The sequence below is a fragment of the Aulonocara stuartgranti genome, assembly GCF_965226115.1.
Source record: "Aulonocara stuartgranti genome assembly, chromosome: 10".
NCBI lineage: Eukaryota > Metazoa > Chordata > Actinopteri > Cichliformes > Cichlidae > Aulonocara > Aulonocara stuartgranti.
Window position 1 is genome coordinate 17,927,970 of NC_138946.1, and position 17,417 is coordinate 17,945,386.

General features: G+C 37.8%; 2 protein-coding genes across 3 annotated transcripts; both read right to left on the minus strand.

Moving 5' to 3' along the window:
• Positions 1-660: 660 nt before the first annotated feature.
• LOC309716270 (lysosomal proton-coupled steroid conjugate and bile acid symporter SLC46A3-like) lies at positions 661-8,467 on the minus strand. Of its 2 annotated transcripts, none has more exons than XM_082549986.1 (6): positions 8,169-8,299; positions 5,156-5,358; positions 3,264-4,143; positions 2,508-2,591; positions 2,115-2,271; positions 661-1,001 (listed from the first exon to the last, which is right to left on the minus strand). In XM_082549986.1, the coding sequence occupies exons 2-6, from the start codon at positions 5,333-5,335 to the stop codon at positions 893-895; spliced, it is 1,410 nt and encodes a 469-aa protein (XP_082406112.1). In that variant the 5' UTR covers positions 5,336-5,358; positions 8,169-8,299; the 3' UTR covers positions 661-892. The 2 variants fall into 2 exon arrangements, with proteins under 2 accessions (XP_082406112.1, XP_082406111.1); XM_082549985.1 differs by lacking the exon at positions 8,169-8,299 and adding an exon at positions 8,326-8,467 and having other exon boundaries at positions 662-1,001.
• A 771-nt stretch (positions 8,468-9,238) lies between these two features.
• LOC309715021 (lysosomal proton-coupled steroid conjugate and bile acid symporter SLC46A3-like) lies at positions 9,239-17,353 on the minus strand. The gene is made up of 6 exons (XM_082547808.1): positions 17,228-17,353; positions 16,455-16,658; positions 13,460-14,342; positions 12,507-12,590; positions 12,119-12,275; positions 9,239-10,179 (listed from the first exon to the last, which is right to left on the minus strand). The coding sequence occupies exons 2-6, from the start codon at positions 16,647-16,649 to the stop codon at positions 10,062-10,064; spliced, it is 1,437 nt and encodes a 478-aa protein (XP_082403934.1). The 5' UTR covers positions 16,650-16,658; positions 17,228-17,353; the 3' UTR covers positions 9,239-10,061.
• Between the last annotated feature and the right edge of the window lie 64 nt (positions 17,354-17,417).

Sequence of the window (17,417 nt, forward strand, 5' to 3'; positions counted from 1 at the left end):
CCTGGACCAAGAGTGGCATCTAGTGGTTGATATACAAAAGACATGACACCACTTCACCATTCTTCTGTTGTGGCCCAGAATATTTTTCCAAATGAGTGAGGTGTTGCAGTAACTTCTGTGATGAGAAGGGGCTGATTTGATAGTGACGTTTACTGGACTTCTGCTACTTCCTGGGCTCTGGATACCCCTGACAAGAGCAAGGATTGCGCTTTAAATGCACACCCAAAATCATTACCAAAGATTATTCAGCTTTTGTCCAAAAATTGCACATGCAGGTAAATTAGATCAGATTAGTTTCAATGGGAGGCTGTTGAATATACTAGAGCTTTTAGGAAGGCCAAGAACATGTTACTCTTTTATTCAAGTCTGTTAAAATGCTATTAAGGGCTTTCCTTCCTTATAGTTATTCCTTAGAATATTAACACTAAAGAAGAACCATGAACTTTTAAAAAATATTTTAAGAGAAAATAAGGATTTCCTCAAAAATCCCTTCTGGCTTATGAGCTGAACTTGCTCCACTTGTTTCCAGGTGTTTTCATGTATACTGTAAATTCTGCTGACAGCTTTGATAAACATAATACATCAACAATGCGCATCTGGTGGATTACATAAATGATTGAGTTCTAGATAAACACAAACTTGATAGTCAAGATTTTTATTTAACATGTATCAAAACAGTATTAACATTAAATCTGATGAATTTTATGCATTTTTGTGAGTTTGTCTCGGTCTTCACCTAGTTCAAATATATTTTATGGTGCACATTAATATTAAATATTAACACAAGTTCATTGTAACTTAAGTTAACTCAACGGCAATCTACATTAGCAACACATGAAGCCAGAAAACAACAAAGACGAATCCAAGAAAAATCTTAGACCAAGAGTCTCAGTTAAGGAGGACTCTGACTAGGACCTTCAAGAGGGTTCTCCTCCTCTAAGATCAAAGGATTTGTCATTTGGGCTTCTTGGGTAACATCTACTTTCATCAGAACCACCGCCCTGAAATGAGAACAAACAGGTGTTAAGCAGAAAAAGGATATGGTACTATATTAGCAGTTCCATCCAACTGTGCATCCATTTTTCCATATCATCATGCTTTCTTAATACATATGTTCATTACCCTTCTGACAGGCACATGCCCAACATAGCTCCAAGAAACTACCAAAGTATGGCCATTTTTCCAATGTTACAGTAAGACATACATACAAAAGAGAACATCTGGTATATACACAGTGCTGTACACAGTTCACAGGGAACTACAGCAGACAGTTCCACATGTTTGATTTGGCAGATTTTTTTTTGTGGCACTTGCTCTGGTTGATGCCTTTTATATAAAGCAGTTTGTCTTTTTCTTAAAAGACGCAATAAAAGCGTGTGTTTTTCATTTGATTTAAGTTATATTAAATAAAGCAATTGGTTCAACAAAGCTCAAAACTTTTGTTAAATAAAATAGACATTATGAGGATACTAGAGATGTATATTAACATGCAAAAGAGGAACTTGACCGGTGAGAAAAAGTTGGATTAGTAAGAGGAACTGAGTCCTCTAATTTCCAAGTGCCCAGTCAAGCAGAAATGCTTTTCTAGTCAAGTTAGAAAGCTTAAAACATTTCTGCCAAGTCGCTCTTAACAAGGAAACTGCCCCTTTTTTGGTTTACTGAATAAATACACCGTGGTTAAAATTCAGCAAACACCTTCAGGTACTTTACCTCAATGACATACTTCTATTGACAAATAATGTCACATGAAAGCAGCCTTGAATGTACCACCGAGTTTTGAGGATGCTACATGTATGTAAAATGCTAAAACATACAGTGACACAGACATACCGTTTAAAGTTTACGGTGATTACAGCCTGTTTTTAGATGTCAATCATATACATTTCACCTCTGTAATATTCTTGATATTTAAAATTGAGCTATTTCTTATATTTTGAACTTTGAAATATATTGTATTATTTAATTAGTTCACTCAGTTACTGTTATTGTCTTATAATAATAAATCATTTTGTCACAACTCATGTACATCATCTCTGGTTTTTAGTCAAACTTGCAAAGGCAGTGGTATGATCCTTTGAAACTTTGTTACACTTAAGGCATAATTATTAGCTTACCCAATAACAGACAAAGGGATCCCACAGAGTCCTGCAGACAACAGGAACACAAAGCCAGGGCACCATGACACCGTAGCAGCATAAATACTGTTAAAGACTCCAGTCGATACCTTGTTGCTTATTATCTCCAGAAAGTACAAGAAGGCAAACAGGGCTCCTGTAAAATAAATAACAATCATAACAGTAACAACACCACCATGCTCAGAAGGTGAAAGGGTTACACAAACCCTAAAGATTAAGAGTTTAATTCTGTCAAATCCAACAGAAACTTAAAGTGCTTCGTTTTTAAGTGCACCCACAAGCTTCTGGAATGTGCCATCCTTCAATGGACTGACTCCACAAACACTCTCAGACATGGTTTTGTGGTTCTTGTAAAGCACTAAACTCACTCACCCTGCTCAGACTTTGAGATGATCTCTGACATCATGGCGCGCAGAACAGGGAAAGGCATTTTAGACAGAACCATTGATCCAATTGCTGGAGGGGAAAATGCATAACAGACAATTACTTTTTTATTATGCAAAATACTTCAGCATTATAATATAATTACATTGAAATCTGGGCCAATGAACATTTTAGATTTGTTTAATGTTAATTTCCTGTTCATTGATAAAGATGCACATCTCTTAGACAGCATTAGATACAAGAGGATTATGCAAAACAGTGGTAACTGAGGATTAAATTGGACAAAAACCCATTGGTTACTTCCAGTTAGTAATGCAGATTTATAGTGTTTGATTGAGTCTATAAATCTATACTGTAGGCAAAGACAATTCAGAACTTTGCAGCTATGATGCGTCTGCAGTTGTAATCGCATCTACCTCACTGATTGTGCAAATAGAACAATATTCTACTGGTGTTGACATTAATGCAGTTTTCCTCTTTTTGTAGCTCTGACAAAATGTGTCGACTTGAGAGCTAATAGATTTTGAACAGTTTTACTAAAAACCCAAGATGGCAGAGTCTTCAAACCAGCCTGCGAGTCTAGCATGATCAGCTTACTTTTACTCATCATGGCAGAGCAGCACAAACACATCTTGCTCAATATGGCAGGGTTTTATGGATATAAATTACTTAAGCAATTTGCAGAGTTCCAGTATTCTGATTGCCTAGTTAAGAGTGCTAAAATGTAAAGCCGCTCCCCCTCACCTACAAACATAAATAAGGTGGTCTCAGCAAACGCTGTCATCACCATGCTCATCACCAGAGACAGGATCCCAAACAGGACAATGAACAGCTGGGGCACACCACAGCATGTAAATAAGGACACTCCCACGAAGCTAGTCAGGAACACAGTGGTGGTCAGTGCTGAGCCGTAGCCAATCAAAATCTCAGTCCAGCACAGGGGCTTATTGAGCTCATACAGCGTTATCATAGAGACCCCACCAATATATGCAAAGGAAAAGCTGATAAAGATGACAATGAGGAGGGCCAAAGCAATTTTACAACTACGACTAGCCCCTGCAAGCATCTGGTAGACCCCACAGACCATCTGTTTTATGGCTGAGCGCTGAGGTGCCAAATCCATAATAACGACATCTGATGGAGGCTTTATTGTCTCCTCAAGGACAAAGACTGCATAGATTAGGCTCAAACACAGTATCAACGCAGATGTTAGGAAAGGCCAGTTAAATCCTGCAGTTTTCAGGAAGTAGCCTGTTGATATTGAAGCCCCGCCAGCCAACACGCCAATCATCATGTCTACTCCAGCCATGTGCAGAGTCTTCTTGCGACGGGTGTCACACAGGTCTGCTATGTAGGCAAAACAGCCACCCAGAAATGTGCCCAAGCCGCCACACAAAGCGCTGAGGATTGAGGAGCCAATGAGAAGGTAAATGTTGAGCTCAAAATAGGATACAGTCAGGTAGGCCAAGGTATTGATCAACATGCCAATCACAGGTATGATGATTGTGATTTTGCGCCCTGCTCTGTCGCTGTAGGTCACCAGCAAGAGAATGACCAACAAAGATGGGATTGTGCAGAGGACATCTGTGTAAAGGGAGAAGAGGGATGCCTGCTTCTGTACGCCCTAGAAATGCAGAGAGACACAAAACAGACTTAATTTTAACTGCAAAAGCAAACTCACCAAAATACAGCTTGGTAACTGTGTTTTTGGACACAGACATTTTTCAAGTTTTTCCTCTGTATAACCCCAGAGTGGATTTTAAAAATAAAACACAAAGATTGGTAAGTAAAGTCCAACTTTTAAGATTCAAATCATATTAGAACTTAATCAATTTAATAACAATACAAAATTCAACTGTTTTGAAATTACAGCCATTTTTATATATTGCCCCATTAACAGAGGGTCAGAAGCTGACTGAAAAGCAGCTTCACAGCCAGTATTCGAAGGGATGCTCCCTGCAGTTGATTCCAAGTGTTTCAAAGCCATCCATATGGATAAAGCATACTGCAAAAGCAACCCAAGAGTTTCTTAATACCAAGAAATACTGTCTTGAGATATTCTTCAGTCACCTGATCCCTGAGGTCAGAGACCCAAAAACAAGCAACAATTGAAGGTGGCTGCAGTAAGGGGCTAGAAGAGCATCCCAACGTGAGAAGAAACTGTATTTGGCACTGTGCTCTACAGTTCTGTCATTCATCATATTATTCTCAGAGAAGTATTAGGAATAATCCTTATTTAAAATTGTTATTGTTCAGTTATTTCAAAGTCTCTGAAATGGAGGACTCTGTATAGAAATGGTTGTAATTCCTAAATCGTTCATGCAAAAAAAACAACATTAAATTAAAGCCAAAAGCAAATTCAGTTGAAGAAACTTTCACATGCACTTGTAAATTTCTAAGTAATGCTAGATCTTATCTGAAATGAGCATTAAATATGAATTTTCCTGCTACAGTATCAATGACAGTATTCAGTGCAACAGTTTTAAGAAAAGTATAATGCAAATGCAGCTAATGCTGATTTGTGTTTTACGCCACTTAACTGATGGCTGTAACTGTGCATGCCCTCATTTTATAGTAGGTCCTTCCATTTTTGGTACCCATGAATCCTACCTTGGAGCCAGAGATTAATGACAAACCTCATAACTGCTTGAGCTGTTGCTTGTTGTACATCTGGATGTGTCAGAGATGGGATAGGTGGTGTTTGTCATCTGCGCCCAGAGTCTCCGGTAAACATACTGCTGCATAAGTGGAGCATTGAGAAAATAGGAAAAAGTGCACAGGGCCATCACAGGCTCCAGAAGCAGGAGACGCTTCATTCTGAGGAGGGCTGGAAAATGTCCTGAACAAGAAACAAGGACAATGATTAGATTTGAACTCAAGTGACAACTAAAACTTGATCACTCCACATGCCTGAAGAAGGCATGGCCATTCTTGTACTATAGTTTAAGAAAAGAAAGCAATCTAAAACAGGTGAAACCAGTTGGTCAGTGATTTTATAGTGTTGCAACTGTACAAGACATAGGATAAAAAAAAAACTAAAAAAACAAAACAAAAAAGAAAACAAACCCCACAACAGTTACTCTACTCCACTAAAAACTACAGTTCTGATTCAATGTATAAGAAACTGTCTGCATGGGCAATATTTGTTTGATTGAGTTTGTATTTTATTTATTCAAGAAAACTGCATTACATTACGGATCAATTGTATACTGTATCAAACATTCTGTGGTATTCTACTCCAACTGTGCTACTTTAGTGTATATAGCCAGCATTCAGGTTTGTGCGATATTTGGAGATTATATCAAAAAGACTGTGTCACAGACTCACTGGTATAATATCTAACCAGAGAGCCTGGAGTAATATACCAACATGGTAGAAAAATACTGATTAAATATAGAAATCTTTAAATTATTGCTCTGTTTAAAAATAAAAATAAAAAAAAAAAAAAAAAAAAAAAAGGTACTTAGCAAGATAAGCACAACATGACTGCTTATCTTGCCACACACACACACAGAGTGTAAAAACAGTTCTTGACTTTTTCAGTACAAAACACAGAACTAAAACAGTTAAATACATTTTTCCCCTAATCATAGAATGCCGTTTTGACTCAGCTTTTCCCCTCAACTTGTGACAAGGCATACACCACACACACCATGCACCAGTGCCATATCAGGGAAACTGAAGAAGCTGAAACAGCACCACAAGAAAGTAAAAGTTCACAACAAAAGGTTGTGAACTTACCCAATGCTGGCTTCCTATAAGCAGCGTGAATGCAAACAAAGCAGCCTTAACATTGTGTTCTTGGAGGAGTACCCCAGTGTGCAGTTGCCACCAGCTAATCCCCAGAACTGACTGGTTTGATGTTAAACAACCAGACTTTAGAGACTAAGAGGACTGGAATGTGCAAAAATTCAATCGTATGTATAACACAACCTCAAACTAGTCCTTCATGAAATACAAGCGGGATATAAAACTAAACAAGGTCAAACATTAACAATTTGTACTATGTATTATCTGCAATATTAAAAGCAATGAAAGATATTACTGAGGAAAAGACAGACAACTATTTTTTCCTTCTGTAAAACAAGACAGATTTATACGAGTTTTTTTTCCCCTCCTAGTAGGAGTTTGCATTTACACATAAAGAAAGCCAGTTTTCCAACATGACATTTGGGCTAGATATCATCCCAAAAATGACACTAATAGTTTGTGAAAGAGGAAGAAAGCTCTAAATCGCTTCATTCGTTGATTTCACAGGTGTTCAATCAGACAGAGGGAAGCACAAAATAAGTAAATAAAGTAGATCCAGAACGCAGGTTTAAGAACCTGAGTCAAACTTCAATCCAACATGAGAAACTCATTTTCCAGAAAATCTGAGTTTCTTCAGTCTGCCCTGAGTATGTTTAGTTTGTGCTCAGAGTGTGCATGAGTAATGAAACAAAGTAGTCATCAGTGGAGCTCCAATACGAGGATTCACCATGGCAACAAGAAAATAAAGGGCAGAGCTTCTACTTCAATCCAGTCTACAGAGAAATAATAATACATACCAGTGGATCATGACATTTATCTCAAAAAGACCAGGATGGGAGGAGAGAGTGATTTTAATTAGTGAGATCCACTTGATTTTTAAATCTAATCATTCCACTATAACCTGAAGGGATAAAACTCACACAGTAAGTGCAGATGAGGCAGTTTAATTATGGACATAAATTTGCTTCGGGTGCTTTGCAGTTGAGGTTCAGTCTTCACATGTTTGGACATTTATAGTGAGAGTGGGGGAGCAGCTAGATGAGAGCCTGCAGAGGTGGAACTATGCTCTGGAGAGAAGAGGAATCAATGTCTCTCAAACCAAGTCAGAATGTGCGTGAACGAATGAGAAGGAGACCAGTTTAACAGTAAATATGAAAACAATAGAGGTTGTGAAGGAGGACATACAGAGGGCACTTTGAAAGAAAATGCATGAATTAGGAAATGAAACAGCATTTGAGGCAGCTGCTTCATATCAGTTCGTCAAGTATGTGACACATTGACTAAATTTCATGAACTGAGAGAACTCTCAGGAGTGGCAATAGTGAGCAGGTAGGCACCAGCCTGGGAGCGCATTGGGTGTATAGTCTGCTGCCCCGATAAGTGACTCAGTTTAAGATGGCCCTTCTCTGGAGTACAACGCTCATTTCCCCTCATCTCAGTATGAACATACTCAGACTTGTACGCTAAACAGGCTTTTTGGACGAAGTCAACGATCAATAAAGTCAATAGAAGTTGTTCCGTTTGCTCGGACTGAAGAAAAGAATAAAGGTCAAACTAATATTGTTAACACCATCAATAAAAGGTCGGGAGTTCTAGCCTTGGATAGATTTTCCAATATGACTAAAAAAACTTAAACACTCATTCACACGCTATTGTCACGGGGTTGTTGTCACGGGGACATCATAGCAGCTGACGTCAGTGTACTTGCAGATATTTAGCTGTGAGCGGAGTGATTTGTCTGGCTTACTTTATCTAAAGACCGTCAAGCCAAGTGCTGCAAAATTCAGGTTACTTTTGGTATACTTGATAGATTCTGCTTTTGAATTAGAGCTTTTGACCTTACCCCGAGGTCAACGATATGAATTAAACATGGAGTAACTAAAGCACGCGGAAACTCACCTTGTCTAATTTCTAGTAAATATGGCACCGAAGCACAGAGAATGGTGGTAAATCCGTGGCGTTAGGTATCATGAGGTTTAATATGTGATAAATCTATGGTGAAGTACCACACCGATTGAATAAAACACGACCAGAATTTTACCAAGTGCGGCCTTACCTTTTTTAGGACGTTGGAAAATGGACACTGCCAGTGGGCCTCCTGCCTGACAGTAAAAGTAAAAGTGAACCAGGCAGGTTGATTGGCCAGCCAGAGTTTCTGGAAATTAAAGTCCCAATTCAGTTCACCTGTGAGGCCGGCTGGCTGTCTGAAGCTTGTACTAATTTCATATAGAAAAAACCTAACATCAGGTGACCTAAATGGGACTATGTTAGAAAACAGTACACTTGCAATAGTGGTGTACATATTGGCTATCATATAATTTACAGACATTCAGTAAGCAGGAAAAAGTGATGAACTGCCAAAGCAATTAGTAATGCTTCTATGGTTTTTAAGTGTCTAATATCTTGATTTAGATTGGTAAATAGACTGTAGTCAATACGAATTATGGAGGAGCTATAAAATACAGAAATGGCCTGTTTTACAAGTACTCTGTGTTATTTTACCTACATTATAATTAATCCGGTCCTTTTTGGCCAATATATACAATATATTTTTAAAACTGTGATGTTATATATTACAGATCTCTCTTGAAAAAGACATTTTTAATGTCAATGACACTTTTTACCTGGATAAATAAAGGATGTGTAAAAGTAACCTCCCCCCCCCAAAAAAAAGTGACAGGAATGTTGAATGAATGAAATGATTTTTTTTCTGCAGAATCACATTGTGCTGGGATTTAGCTAGAAAATTAGAAACGATTTTTTTATGTTTGTTATGAAGGTCACTGGGTATAGAAAACAGTATTGCATTTAAAAATGTTCTTAGCATTTCATCTCCATCAGAAAAAAAATCCTACATATTTATTAAACATCACCTTGTTTGATACAGTTTTAAGAAGATAAATGATGTCGTGCTGATATTTAGTTGTGAATTTTCAGTCTGTATTAAAATACAGAAGCTTGGCCCACAGTGGTAAACATTTTTTATTTTTATTAGACTGTTGCGAATATTGTGTTGACACAATAATTAAGACTATTACACCCAAAATGTAGTAACTTAGCTACAACAAAACCTGAACAGAGGTTGAATCTTACAAACTTCAGGTATGTAGTGGCATAATTGTGCTGGTGCTTTCTTCTTCTGTTTTTCTCAAAAACCAAAGTGTGAAAGAAAATCCCACAACACTTTCCTTTATTTAGTTTGTTGATATTCTCCAGATAATTGGAAAGGTTTTAATTGATAGTATGGAAAACTGAGCTTTTCAACCTGGTCGTACCCCGAGGCAAGCAGAGACCTAATAAGTGACCAATTCAATCCACAAGGTCTTCGGTTTGGTCATAATACAGAGTGGTGGGTTGTTTCCAGAAAGAACTTTAGTCCTCATACTTTGAAATGATTACCATAACTCTTAGTCCCCTTTACCATTTGTGGCTTGGTCTTTTACCTTTTCCCTGAGCAAAAATGTGATGTCAAGGTCAAATTTTATTTGCTACATTAAAAAAAAAGAAATAATATACATTTAAAATGTATCCATTCAAAATGTTTTTGAAAATGTCATTGTCATGGTCAGACTTCTACCTTCAGACCTTCGAGATTTCTATCAATTTTAACTGGGGTTGTTAAACCTGAGAGGTAGAGAAATCTGTTTACCCATAACTCCAATAAGCACAGCAACAAAGGAAGAAAATGTAACCTATATTAAACACCACATAAAATAAATCACACACACACACAAAAAAACAAAACAAATCTTAACAAGCAAGGTGCTGTTAGTGTTTGGTAGTCCTGGCGTCTCAGGTAAGAAGAGGGCTGTGGTCACTCTGATCTTGGACAGGATTCTCCTCCTCTGAATTGAAACGCTTTGGCCTTTGGACCTCTGTGGCAACATCCACTCCTATCACGCTCACCATGCTGAAATGAGGCGGAGAAAAGGGGGATGATATAAGAGCAAAATAGAAAAGGGAGATACATGTCTGCTAAAGCTCAACATAAACTGGCCAACTGTTTCTGTGTCCGTTTCTTCCATTACATCTCTAGTAGCCCTTCTTAAGATTACATCCATACACTTTCTACAACTACCAACGTGGTGGATATGTATATTTAAGGGGGGGGAAAAAAATCCCATTTTGTACCATCTGCTACATACAAGACTCATCGGCTTCTTTTTAGCAAATAAGCACAACAACAACCAAACCACATCAGTTTCATTTCAGTGCTGACGTGGCTTGAAAATGCTACCACTCTATGCACTCAAAAGGAAAAATATAGTCTCTTGTTGAATTCAATTAGTTGTTCTGTTGTTAGACAAAATTGCTAAACCAGTGCTTTTGTTATTCTATGAATAGCCGCTAAGTAATAGGAAGGAAATGTGACAACAGCTTTATTCACTGAAGGAGTTTTTCACTACACCCCAGTGCAATAAAGTTCAACAGGAAAGAAATTCAACTAAACTTCAGTTGAATTAAAAGCAAAGCCAAGGCTGTAACAGCCCAAAAATCAAATCGAAGGGATACTATGCATGTCATGAGTTATAAGGGAGGACTTCTTTTGTAAAAGGAGTTGGATAACGAATGAGGAACTAATTCTTCCTGCTTAAGCAGAACCACTTCCCTTTTCTAAATAACTGATAAACAGTGACTTGGCAGCTTGTAACTTGCAACTCCATCCACACAGTGCAGAGTTGTGAAGTCTGATCTCACTAGAAATCTGATCACAGATCACCAAAAAAAAACCCTCACATGCCTTCAGTCAAACTGAACATTAACATAATCCAGGACAAACAACATACAGGACAGTGAGTTTTGGTGGTAGATAATGGCTTCTGTGAGCAATGCATTAAAAATACACGGTAACATGAACAAAAGTAGCAAGACCTGAGGTGAGTAACCTTAAACTATGTCATGTGACTGATATTTATGACATAGTAAAATGAATGGAAACTAATAATGTCTGGGAGGTACAGCAGGAAATTAGTTTGGAAATGTATTACTCTACACATCAATTATAACTACCAGCTCAGAGAGCGTAACCCTGGTTACTTTTATAGCTACAATTCTACAGCTAATTGCATCACAGCCATTAAGTAAGTTTCTGTTTCAAAAATAAAACGGTTATGAAAGGCACAATGACTAAGGTTATACCTTTATAGCTGGAGACCTTTATTCCCTCCCGACTAAAATTACAGTTGGGTAATTTTAGTTGCAATGGATAAACTTAGGAGTCTGAGGCGTGTTGTACTGTCAATGATTGTCATCACAAAGCCCAAACAACATGCCTGTGTGTGCAGCCCTTCTCCTCTAGGTTAAACACTGGTGACTGAACAACTTTGAACTAAAATGACAACTGCTTATCTGCAATGTCTCAAATTGGACATTGCACTAATTTTCTTCACCATCGGCACAATGTGCAATTCCCTTGTATTCTTATTTATCCCTTTGTATATTCTGTATTTATATATGTCTCTGTAATTCTATCTGTGTATATATGGTATATTTCTGCTCACATTCTGTAACTTCTGTCAGTGCTGCGCTATTAGAAACCGAATTTCCTGGAGGAACCCACCCGAGCGATTAATAAAGTTTTATCTATCTATCTATCTATCTATCTATCTATCTATCTATCTATCTATCTATCTATCTATCTATCTATCTATCTATCTATCTATCTATCTATCTATAACTACAGTTTGAAGTGGATCAGATGAATGGGCTTGAGTAAGGCTAACTGGCTGAAAAGTAGGACAGTTTTCCCAAATTATTAGTAAGATTGCAATTTGCAGTAAAAGATGCAAAAATGCTGGCCTGGCTATTTTAAAGTTGTGGGAAATCCATTGGCCTACTTATTGACTTACCCCAAGGCAGTCAAAGGAATCACACAGAGTCCTGCAGATAACAGAAAGACGAAGGCTGGGCACCACGCTACCGTAGCAGCATAAATACTGTAGAACACTATGGACGATACATTATTGGACAAACTTTCCATAAAGGAAAGACAGGCAAACAGGGCTCCTGCAATAGAGAAAAAAAAATCAGAAAAACAGAAAAAAATAAATAAATCTGCAGGTCATAGGGTTACTAAGAACTTCTGGTGTATAGTTTTAAGATAACCCTCTGCTAAATTCAACAGAAACTTGGAGAGCCAAAGCTGCTGGAACAGGCAATCCTTCAATGGACTCTGGCTCTACAAACACACTCAGACATGGTTCTGTGGTTCATGTAAAGCTCTGAAAAGTCACTCACCCTGCTCAGACTTTGGGACAATCTTTGACATCATGGAGCGCAGTACAGGGAAAGGCATGATAGACAGTAGCATTGGTATCCTCACTGTGGCAAATGAAAAACAGAAGATCAGCATTATATAATGCATCACACTATAGTTTTAATGTAACTGCATAAAACTATACATGAGGAAATTAATATTTGCAAAATTGTTTAGTTACTTATGAAAAAAGTATGTTGCATCTATAAATGTAACAGATGTGTGTTTTCAATTACGTAGATTGTTGCAATAAGATAATTAAAGTAAGCAAATGAGCGATAACATAATTACACCGTTTATAAGTTTACAATGCACTAAAAAAATTAGGAGTCTCTAGTAGTAGTTGTGCACCTTATAAAGCCACCATAAAAAGTCCTATTCTGTCAATTAGTAATCCAAGTCACTAGCATGCAATGTATTTTGGGGGTGCCATTTCTCTGTTTATAATGCCTTATGTGCTTTTTCTGCAAAAAAATAAAAAAATAATAATAAAAAAGAGCACACAAGGCATTTCTACTTCCTGCAGCTAAAATTGTCCTTATGCTTTTTAATATGACACATTCTGCGTTTTTACACCCAACCATTTAATATCGTGCCCACAATGAACACTGAAACGGGCTTTGGTTGATGCATTTTTCCTCTTTTCATACCGCATATTAAGACAAATTCTACAATAGATCAATGCAAAACACTAAAAACTAAATTTGTGTCAGAAACTATATATAAGCAATTTCCTAATTCAGGGTGTTAAAAACAGATACAACTAAACTATGGACTTAGTTCATGGCACACCTTGTTAAAAAATAAATAAATAAAAATAATTATATAATTATTTTTTTTATTTAAACAAACATGGGTTAAAAAGTATTATCTCTTCATTTTATGTACGAGTCAAAACTACTGTACATTCCAATAGTTGCATTTTCCTCCTCACCTATAAACATCAACAAGGTTGTTTTAGCAAATGCCGCAGTGAGCATGGCTGATACAACTGACAGGATCCCCAACAGGACAATGAGCAGCTGGGGCACACCACAGTATGTAAACAGGGACACTCCTGCAAAGCTGGTCAGGAACACAGTGGTGGTCAGAGCTGAGCCGTAGCCAATCAAAATCTCAGTCCAGCACAGCGGCTCACTGAGCTCGTACAGTGTTATCACGGACATCCCTCCTACATATGCAAAGGAAACGCAAGTGAAGATAATAATGAGAAGGGCCAGAACAGTTTTCCACCTGCAGCTGGCCCCTGCAAGCATCTGGCAGACCCCACGGAGCATCTGTTTCATGCCTAAATACCAAGGAGATCCATCTAAAGTAACGGCACTAGTTGGAGCCTTCTTCACAGTCTCCTCAAGGACAAAGATGGCATAGAGCAGGATCAAAACGAGCATCAGTGAAGAGGTTAGGAAAGGCCAGTTGAATCCCACAGTTCTCAGAAAGTAGCCTGACGATAATGCAGCCAGTCCAGACAACAGGCCAATCATCATTTCCAATCCAGCCATGCGATATGTCTTCTGACGATCATCCTCGCACAAGTCTGCTATGTAGGCAAAACAGCCACCCAGAAATGTGCCCATACCACCACACAGAGCACTAAGAATTGAGGAGCCAAAGAGCAAGTAAATGCTGAGTTCAAAGTAGGACACAGTCAGCAAACACAATGTGTAGATCAATGTGCCAATCATAGGCATGATGATGGCTATCTTGCGTCCTCCTTGATCACTGTAGGTCACCAGTATGAGAGTGACCACCAAAGATGGGACTGTGGATAGGATGTTTGTGTAAACGGAGAAGAGAGATGTCTGCCTCTGTACCTCCTGCAAAAGCAAAAAAAGAGAGAGAGAGAAAATGTGGTTAATTGTAAAGCCCTTTAAATTCTGTCAGCTTGCATTTATGAGGAATGCTAGATGTCCTCAGCTCTCCTCAACAGCAACTCTTGAACCTAAATTTAATGTTAACAGGAGTCCTGGAAGCAGTGCAGGGGTGCACAAATAGAGGATGTTGAAGGAGAAGATTTTTTTTTTGGAGCCAGATCAAAATATCTTGATCATACCTTAAACAGTGGAAGAATTAAAAAAAAATGTAAAAACTAATTATTTTCAGACATTTCATAAGAACTTTAATGTTCAGGACTAAAAGGGGAGGTGGGGGGAAAAAAAAGCTTTTTATAATACCACAGGTGCTGTTGTGGCCATTTACAGATAACACAAGTTTTGTCCTGTTGTGGTTTTCACTTCTCTTTTATGTGTAATTCTCATTCTATACATGCATGTTAAAGTAAAATGACATTGTTCCTCATAGAACAATGTCTTGATGCATGCTTAATCATCCTCCCACTGAAAGGACTATGTCCAGATGAACACAATCAACCTTTTGGGGCTCATAGAACAATACTCTTTTACATCCTTGTTACAAAATTGTTTGCTTATTGCAAACATCCTACAAATAAAAAGATTGTACCATCATATCTGTATTCTGTAAGATTATCACTTTTTCGCTATAGTGTAGCTACCACAGTATGTGGGTATCTGTATGAGCACAGACCTGTAGTCATAAGAAATTCTTTGCACGTCACCTTATTGCGCTAAAGAAATCTTTGTAACCCAAACTGTGAAAGAGAGGAAGTTAAAAGTTTATGGGAAAAATGTATGAATAAAAACGTTGAAAATAGACATGGAACTAGTAATGCTATTACAAGTTCTAAGTAGGCAACTTGTTATACCGTACATGTAGGGCTGTTCGATATAAGATATATATCGGATGGCGATATAAAAATGTCTATGTTTCATTTTACGCTATTGTTTGTTTCGTGGTGTAATAAACTGTTTATGGCAATATTTTTTCATTATTTTGATGGTCACTGTAGTGGCTATATTAATTTCTTAAAGTTCTCTCTTTCTCTTACATTTAATATAATCACACTACAGACAGACAAGCCTTTGTGGGGTTTTTTTTTTTTTGCCTTGTCCTTAGCAACAACGAAGGTAAAACCACCGCGTGTCCGCTTGTTCCACATAAACCTTTTACAATAAAGCTCAAGATCCTGTTGAGATTTTTCAAAATAAACTGAATTACGTGAAAGATGACGAGTGTTTACGGGTAAGAAGCAAAAAAGAGCCGTCAGGTGCTAAAAAATAAACCTTAGACTCAAACGTTAGAACAGGCTTTTCCCCGCAGCACGCTGTGTAATAAATATTCAGAAAGAAAACAGCGCCAGTTACAACTTATGTCTAAAAATGTATAGTTTCATGCATCAGTTAAAACACTCGACTCCAGGTAGGCGACGTCCAGCTGGAAACACTTCACGCAAGTCGAGCTGCCCGAGATTCACAGAATTTACACAAAATGTTACATTTTTTGTGATTTATATCGTTATCAGATGAGAGATGTCTTAATATCGGGATATGAGATTTTGGTCATATCGCACAGCCCTACGTACATGTACTAGTTATTATTACTAGAGTACTGTGCGAAAGTTTTAAGCAGTTAAAATGTCTCACACAAGACCATCGGAGGCATCTGATTAGTGTACAAGTCATGCAAATTAACATAAACATACGGAGTCATTAGGAACTACCTTCATATTGATAAAAACGTGCAAATAATCCAGAGTCATAGTCATAACATGTCAGTCTGGAATTAATATGTAAGAAACTCACATAGAAGCTCCAGACAGTTTTTTTTTTAGATGATTGAAACAACGTGCCACCCAATACCATGAAAAGCTGTTGACCTAAAAGAATCTGTGTCTTGGTTTAAAGGTAAATGTTTGCACCAAATATTGATTTTTTTTCATGGCATTCATTCTTAAACAATCCTTGCTATATTCAAAATGTTTTTAGTTTTCAGTGTGGTGGGAAAAAAGAAAGAAAATAAGATACTCCAAATTTCAGGAATGGATAACACGCCTTTAGTGATTAAAGACTAACCTCATTATAGTGAGACTGGTTGCTGCTGTTGCTGTTTGCCACACATCTGGAAGTGTTGTCAGAGCTCAGGTAAGTGGTGTTTGTCACCTGCAGCCAGATTCTCCTGTATGCATACTGTTGCACAAGCGGATAGTAGAGGAAAGTGGCAAAAGCATACAGGGCCACCACCGGCTCCACGAGGAAAAGCCTCTTCATGTTTAAGGGCTAAAAAGTATCCCGTGAGAAGATATGAAAGACAGTTGATAGTTAGATTTAAGCCTGAACACAGGTCACAAAAATTAACAATACACTGCACTGTCAGATATTTAAAACAATCAAATACAGCATAATACACAGCTATTGTTGTGGTAAAAATTCAAATGAGAATATCAAACCCAAACTTCTAAGCACATTTTATTTTGCTGAAACTTTTGGATCTTTAACAGTCGTGAAAACAAGTAAACAGGCACCTCCAAAAAACAACCAAACAAAAAAACAAACAGACAAACAAACAAAACAGAGTCTGGTAACAGAGAGTCGATTTAAATAATAAGAAAGGATCTGCATGGAAGCAAACATACTTTATTTGTTTGGTTGTTTTAGAGACATTGAACTACAACGTCGATAAACAACATATCCTGACAGGCTGAAACATTACATAGAATAGTAGACAATCTAACGACGTTCCTGCTTGACAAGCTGGAGGAGATCCCACCGGAAGATAGCAGATGAGCATTAACCTTCTCTAGCATGTTGTGAAAAACAAGACAGTGCTACCTCTGTTTGACGCCTACCTGTTTAAAAAATCGTCAGGGTCACATACATCACAATTACTTATGCCCCGGCTAATGTTGTTTATATGAGGAAGGTCGGAGCGCTTGTTTTATACAGAAATGTCAGAGGTTATGAAATGCCGACGTCCCACCTCTAGGCACACACGATTGGACGGCAGTGTTCTCTGTTGGACTCATTGGATTAAAGCAG

Excerpts from the sequence above, each read along its gene's own strand:
- LOC309716270 (XM_082549986.1), bottom strand. The coding sequence starts at position 5,335 with ATGAAGCGTCTCCTGCTTCTGGAGCCTGTGATGGCCCTGTGCACTTTT. Across the intron at positions 4,144-5,155 it reads ACAGCTCAAGCAGTTATGAG|GGCGTACAGAAGCAGGCATC; the intron begins GTTTGTCATTAA and ends CTGCATTTCTAG. Across the intron at positions 1,002-2,114 it reads ATCCCTTTGTCTGTTATTGG|GGCGGTGGTTCTGATGAAAG; the intron begins GTAAGCTAATAA and ends TTCTCATTTCAG.
- LOC309715021 (XM_082547808.1), bottom strand. The coding sequence starts at position 16,649 with ATGAAGAGGCTTTTCCTCGTGGAGCCGGTGGTGGCCCTGTATGCTTTT. Across the intron at positions 14,343-16,454 it reads ACCAGTCTCACTATAATGAG|GAGGTACAGAGGCAGACATC; the intron begins GTTAGTCTTTAA and ends TTGCTTTTGCAG. Across the intron at positions 12,591-13,459 it reads AACCTTGTTGATGTTTATAG|TGAGGATACCAATGCTACTG; the intron begins GTGAGGAGGAAA and ends CATTTGCCACAG.